A 7,475-nucleotide genomic window follows, 5' to 3' on the forward strand; every position below is an offset into this window, starting at 1 on the left:
TGCGCGGCTGTTATAATGTAATTTTACATTTTTACTTCAAAATTATCATAGGGTATTGTAAAAATTTTTTACAATTAGGTGTTACTTTTGTTTATGTAATTTTGCATTTTTTTGTCAAAATGATCATGTATTATATAAACTCTTTTATACAGTTAGGTGTTAGTTTTGTTTATGTAATTTAGCATTTTTTTAAGTACTTAAAAATGATCATGTATTATGTAAACGTTTATACAGTTAGGTGTTAGTTTTGTTTATGTAATTTTGCATTTTTACGTCAAAATGATCATGTATTATATAAACGTTTATACAGTAAGGTGTTAGTTTTGTTTATGTAATTTTGCATTTTTACGTCAAAATGATCATGTATTATATAAACGTTTATACAGTTAGGTGTTAGTTTTGTTTATGTAATTTTGCATTTTTACGTCAAAATGATCATGTATTATGTAAACGTTTATACAGTTAGGTGTTAGTTTTGTTTATGTAATTTTGCATTTTTACGTCAAAATGATCAAGAATTACTGTAAAACTTCATGAGCTTGAAACTCTACGGAATAAAATCCTCATCATCATTCACAGGACTCGGCCGACGAGTATGAGGCCGAAGCCGCCAGGGTGACAGCAGCCAGCACATACCTCATAGAGCAGCTGGAGCCCCCTCCCCAGTATGCCACGCGACCCCTCCCCTCACATTCCTCCCACCCCCACCCTCCCACAATGACCTCAACATAGATGATGGATATGACGACATCAGGCGGAATCAGTATAATGCGGCGCTAGGTGAGTGTCACTCATCAACTGTCATTTTTTTTTTTTCCTTATTTTTTTATTTTTTTTTTTTTTTTTTAGGTGAGTAGCAGTCCTCAACTGTCAGTTTTTTTTTTTTTTAGGTGAGTAGCAGTCCTCAACTGTCAGATTTTTTTCTACTTCTACTCATTAATTTTAGATGAGTGTCAGGCACCAAATGTCAGTTTTCTCTCGCTCGTTAATTATATGTGATTGTCAGGCATTAACTTGTCAGTTTTTTCTGCTCTTAATCATTAATTTTAGGCGAGTTCCAGATCTCAACTGTCACTTTTTTTCTCATAAATTTTAGGTGACTACCAGTCTTCAACTGTCAGTTTTTTCTGCTCATTAACATTAGGTGAATGCCAGTTCTCAACTGTCATTTTTTTTTTCTGATCATTAATTTTTGCAGTCGTGACTGGAACCGGTAAAATGCAGCTGCGAATCGTTAGCCGAAACCAGCTGGTCGTATGATTCACTTTACAAAATGGCTAAATCATCAGTCTTCACTTTCAAAATTGTGTTATAATCGATTTTTGATTTTTCTGTCATGTGCGTAAATTGCAAAGGCCTCATTTCCATGACCATTCCAGATCGAGCCAGCGGATACGGAACGCTGGGCAGAAGGAATAACACGACGGATCATTACAACATAACGAACGCCGAGGGCGGCCACTACTCGCTCCAGACCCATCGCTACAACACGTATCAGCCGCCCAACCACACCACTTCCCTTACGGCCCATACCCACAACACGGACTCCCTCAGGCGAAACCCGCCCTCGAAGCTCCACTTCCCTAAAGACTACATTCGAAATGGGTCCATGAACATCCCCGTGACGGGAAGTGCAGCTCCTTCTTCTGCTGCTCCTGGAGTAGGAGGAGGAGGAGGAGGCGGCCTGGGCGGGAAATTCCCCAACAACCCATCCCCGACGCGCACCCACCCACCCCACACGCCCATGCTCACGACTTTCGCCTCCGATCCAACCCAGCCCACCTCCGGAGTCCCTCTCGAACATCGGGGTCACCTCGTGTGAGATATCTCTCCTCTCCTGAGGGGGACACGTGATCTCTTCATGTAAATTGACTTGTTAAAGACAGCTACAACTTATCCAAAGATTAAAAAACAAAAAAAACATTGGTCCATTGTAACCTTTATTTTTACAGTACTCATGCCTGTTGATTATATACCTAAAGATAAGGAATTAATTGCGTTTCGCAAGACGTCAACGGAATACCCAAGTTCTGTCAATCGTATAATTATAAAAAAGAAAACTGGCCCATAACGTCCCAGAACTGGGACCTGAAGGTGCGTCGTTTGGGTTACGGAGAGCATCAATCAACATTGCTTTTAAAACGCCGATGGTAAAAGTGATAATGTTCCATCATCTCCCAAGAAAGCAAGAGACGGAGATTGCCACATGCTGGTGATTAGTGTACTATGGAAAAAAAATATCTGGCCCATGAAAAGGAAAGAGAGTATTTTTGTGTCCTTTATAAATGAGGACACTAACTGACTCCCAAAGTGTGGTTTTGTGCAGCGTTAGTAGCTACGTTTGGACATCTCAGATGCAAATGAAAAGTTACTTAAAGACTATGATGGAGAAGCAGAATGGTTCTGGAAGGATGCTTAACATTCCATTTCCAGCTGAAAAAGGAGGCAGCTGTCACGTGTCGTAAAGTGGAAAAAGCCACAGGAACTGATTATGAAATATCTCCTTCGATATTTGAGAAAATAATGCTGCATAGAAATTACAGGAAAAAAACACACACAAAGAAAAAGTGAACGGTCCATTTTGTAATTTTTTTGAGAATTTCTTTGGGAGCGCAACCACATATCAGGTCAAATTCTCAGTGGTGTTTTCTTTTTTTATCACTTTTATATGAAGGCTCAGGAGAGCTCACTGTGTAAAGATGAAAAACAAGAAATTTGCAAATAGCCAAAGTACTGCTCAATAGTGTGATGTGTAAGATATTCATATTCCATATTAAGGTGGGATCATGCGTTCAAGCGTCCATGTTTCCAAATATATAAAAAAAATAATATAAAAGTGACTGACTTCTTGCATAAATGTGATCATGATTGTGTTGTTTCCGTGACACTGTCAGTGTGATGTCGTCGCCTGCTCGTTCATAAAAAGACTGTTTGACTTGTGACTTCTTGCTGGAAAGCCGAAGTAACAGCAACAATTCCAGGTGATCATCAGCTTTCTGAGTTCCAGAAGTCAAATGACTTGAAGAACCCAGTATTGCTGACCCAGGCTGACATGGAAGTGCCTTGTAGCCAGACATAGATAATCCTAAACAGTAAATTTTAGGGAAATTTCTCTTATAAGAACAGTACCACCCCAACCCCCCACAATCCCCTTACCACCCTTACCCATACGATAAGGCGTTTGTTTGCAATTTGTTAATTCCCTACCATTATCACCAATGACAGCCCCGTGGATTTTTTGAGACACGAGTCTCGCGTCCTCTTCATTGCAGAAGGCAATTCCGCATTTGCTTCAACCCAGGAGTTTAAATTAGCGGTCTTCATAATGGGAAAGCTCTCCGGATTTTTTCCTTTTTGTTTACATCGAACATTTCCAAAAGCCATTCCTCCTTTTGATTTATGACAATGATCGGAGTGATTTCTTCAAAAGTATTGAATATTTATACTGAATACTTGCAAATTATATATATATATATATACATATATATAGTATATATATATATATATATATATATATATATATATATATATATATATATATATATATATATATATATATATATATATATATATATATATATATATATATATATATATATATATACACATATATATATATATATATATATATACATATACATATATATATATATATATATATATATATATATATATATAATATATATATATATATATACATACAGTAAACACCTCATGTCATACAGGAGATAAGAAGAGTTCCCTCTCGTTATGTTGACAGTAGGTTGAAGCATGAAAAATGAACACGATAATCATTGCATTTTCATCTCTGATAAGCTTGTTTCGCATGATGTCGTAGACCATTAGGATAACAGACATCTTAGTATCATTTCTGCTTTTGTACATATTCATTTCTTTTTGTAAATACAAACCGTGCCAAAGGAATTTTTGTATATTTGTTTACATTTTCAGAGATCGGGACCAACATTTTGCTTCTGAATGACATCCTCAGCACCAATTCTCTTTGTTAATTTTCTGTGATTTACAAATTGGCGTAATTTGTTTTGTTTAAGAGTTGAAAATCGAGTTGTTATTTTCAAATTCCAAAACAAGCAGAATGAAGTCATCCTGACTTGTGCAGACTTTTATCAACAACAAGAAAATTGTTGGCCATTATTGACTAGGTTTTCTATAATTATCTTTGAGATGCCGCATATTGTCTTCTTTTGATTTTATTTCTCTTCAAGTCAAGACTAATATTTCGTGGAATCCATTTGACGCTGCGAGAATTCAAGTCTTTGTCCAGTTGATAAAAAAAAAAGAAATTGCCAATTTGTTTAGTTCGAAAAACATCTTGAACTATTCTTGTTTTGTGGAAATTCCCATGTCGTTATCTCGCTCGTTTTCTCTCTCTGTCTCTCTCTTCGTTCGTTATCCATACTCCGTCATAACTCTTTTATTCTCATGTGTACAAGGTTCCCTGTTTTTTGGTGGACAGCGTTGGTAGTTCACTATTACAGTAAGAATGACTCGAATATGGAAAACGTAACCGATACTGGGCTTTCATTGCGTCATTTCATTTGTACTGCTCAGTTAAAAGTGAACAGAATTTTATGCAGCGTGCATTGACTTTTGATTTCATCGAATAACGTAAATGCACGACACCGTAAGGATTATTTCAGCCATGCATATACAAACAGGCGCCCTTCAAACCGTACTGTTATTTGGTAGAATAACTACACACGTCCATGGAATCCCTCTGCGCAGGCGCTCGTGTATGCTAAATTTAGCACCTGTTTCCTCGCTTTTACTGGGCAATGCTGTCCATTGTTGGTTTAAAAGAATTTAACGATCAGCGACCAAAATAATTTTACATAATCAATTACTTTCTCTCACTAAAATACTCTATCGGTTTTCATCGTACACCCACGCCGTTTGTATCAGACCCCTAGTTTCTGCTATACATTGCCAAATACTACGTTCGTCTCAATTTCCATTCGTGTCATTCGAAATGTAATTCTAGATGTGTTAGTTCTTTTTCTCTACATGAAAGGTGCTATGTTAAATAGATATTAAGTTTCTCTGCCGGTTGTTGATTATAGATATGACTTTCCCACTTCTCTCAGCACTAAACACATGAACGTCCCTACCAGTTCACCAAAAAACAACTAAGGAGCCTATTATACAGAGTGGTTGTTTATTTCTTCATTTTTTTCTACTTAGAATTCTCAATAAGGATTGATTAAAATCTTCTTAATTACAATCATGTTTCTAAAGAGCTTTAGACAAGGATTTTTTTTGATCACTATATTCAAGGAAGAGCGATTTTTTTTTTCATTTATAGTGTTATGTATCCGGTTTATGTCAAAGTAATTCCAGATGCTTTTATTTAAATGATATCAAGAAAAACATGACATCACCTCGAAGGAATTAGCCTGATGGGGTCTTCAAAGGTTTTTTTTTTTTTTTTTTTTTTTTTTTTGGGGGGGGGTTTTTTTTTTTTTTTTTAAGGTGATGAAAAGTGCCCACTCACCGGATAAGTTGGAATGAAATAACACCCTGCATTGTTTTGGTTAATGGAAAAAAAAATCCTTACTGATGTCCTCCTATTTTGCGTTTATCTAGTCAACCTCTTCATGACGGAGTTGCTGTACCAAAGACGGTCGAAGGTATGGAGGAAGTACCAAGAGATAGAGAGAGAATCCGTTGATATGGAGTGCACTGACATCAAAAATAGAAAATAGAAGATAAAAAAACATAAAAATGCTTCTATTGAGTTTGAGCACCTTCTTGTTGTTGAGGCAAATATCAACATAAAAGAAGTTGAAGAAGTCTGATAGCTTGCCTGAACAGAAGCGACTAGCTGTCAAAGGGTCCTATAATATTACTCAATCGAATTACCTTATTTTCTCATTCAATCTCGCTAGAAATGCCACACACAAAATTTTTTAAAAGTTAGTGCAATTTACAGCGGGTATCAACTTATCTCTAGGTTCTGACTTTACCTTGACAAAGATGGGCATAGGATAATCAAATGAATATTGTACTCATAGGTCTTATGGGTCAAATCTTCATCCGAAGAACGCCAGTCAATCTGCGAGGAGTAAAATCTCGAGTGAAGAAAAATCATTTTTTATCTTGACATTAATACATTCGCAACTTCTTTGCTATCATCAGTAACTGTCTTCGCAAACCATATTTGTCTTATATGAATGATTCGAACATTTATTATTATTTTTTTAATTATTCAATTTTTCCAGTTCTTACCATATGCCGTCTTACTGGTTTCTTTATGACGAAATAAAGAAGATTAGACATTAGGATTTAAGAAAAAAAATTAATAAGGATCCCGTCGCTCTTATTATGTTGAACGTTCACGATACTTTGATACTTTTATTGACTCCGATTACCAGTGATATATATATATTTGTAAAGATTTAGTGACTCCTATCGCCCGAGAACAGAAACCCAAAGTAACTTGACGTGAGAGAGAGAGACAGACAGAGAGGGTGGGCTTGAAATGGTGTCCTGAAAATCAAACAATTAGTCACGTAATGATGATCTCTGATTTATATTCTTTTTTTATATTATAATCGTTTAGATGCTTTTGTGCTTAAGGTTTTTGAACAACGAGAACACATACTGAATGGCATATATATATATATAAGTACACCCCTTCACCACACACCCTCCTACACATGCTTGATTCCCGAAATGTCAGAATCATGATGAATGGTGATGCGAAATCCCCCTAAACCGTGAATATAATGAAAGCGCGTCGTCGAGTGTATTTTCAGTTCAGAACAACCACAGAAATCGCTGCGAAGTCTTTAAGGAAAAAAAAAGGTCGATCAGAGGCTTTCAAATCATGATGATTTCCGTCCAAGCCTGTCGAGTCAGTTATTGTGTTCAGTGTCCTCCCTGGTTTTCAATCGTGTTTTTATGAGCCGTCTTGCTTTCATCATTCGTATTATACGCTTGCTTACAGGAAGTTTTTCAGTTGTTGTAGAGCGAGCGCGTGTCAAGATGCTCCACTCATATTAAAAGAAGCTATTCCATAGTCTCCTCTAAAAGCCAGCGATCCTACCCTGGCGAAATGTTTGTTTTATAAAATCCTGTAGTTCAGACGAGCAACCGTTTTTATCCCGTAGAGAAATATTTGTAGCAATTTCAACTTTGCGACTCCGCGTTCGTTTGAATTTCTTCTGCGATGCTGAATTCAGTTGGATAATAGTAATCATGCTTGTATGATTTCGAAGAAAAATATAATAAAAAATGAAATAACAATGACAAGAACATGACTTATTTTGTAAACCACCAAAGCTAAAATTAAAAACCTAAGGTTTCAACAACTCTCGGAAATATTCGGCGAGTTGTGATTTTATCATTACTGACTTCACTGCCAAAATGAATAAATGGAAATAAAAAAAAAAGGACTCAAAATTTCTGACCGGACTTCAGAAGCGTGGAACTCTGCCAGCATCAGAGAAATAAGA

At 36.4% G+C, this 7,475-nt stretch overlaps 1 protein-coding gene across 1 annotated transcript in view; it reads left to right on the top strand.

The window, feature by feature from the left end:
• The window catches only part of LOC135226583 (nephrin-like), a 125,686-nt gene extending 122,219 nt beyond the window's left edge, over positions 1 to 3,467 (top strand). Inside the window, 3 exon segments of the mRNA XM_064266270.1 lie at positions 580 to 691; positions 694 to 780; positions 1,380 to 3,467. Coding sequence (XP_064122340.1) covers positions 580 to 691; positions 694 to 780; positions 1,380 to 1,822 — 642 coding nt within the window. The 3' untranslated portion in view covers positions 1,823 to 3,467.
• The last annotated feature ends 4,008 nt before the right edge of the window (positions 3,468 to 7,475 follow it).

The sequence above is a fragment of the Macrobrachium nipponense genome, chromosome 14, assembly GCF_015104395.2.
Source record: "Macrobrachium nipponense isolate FS-2020 chromosome 14, ASM1510439v2, whole genome shotgun sequence".
In the NCBI taxonomy this organism is placed as follows: Eukaryota; Metazoa; Arthropoda; class Malacostraca; order Decapoda; family Palaemonidae; genus Macrobrachium; species Macrobrachium nipponense.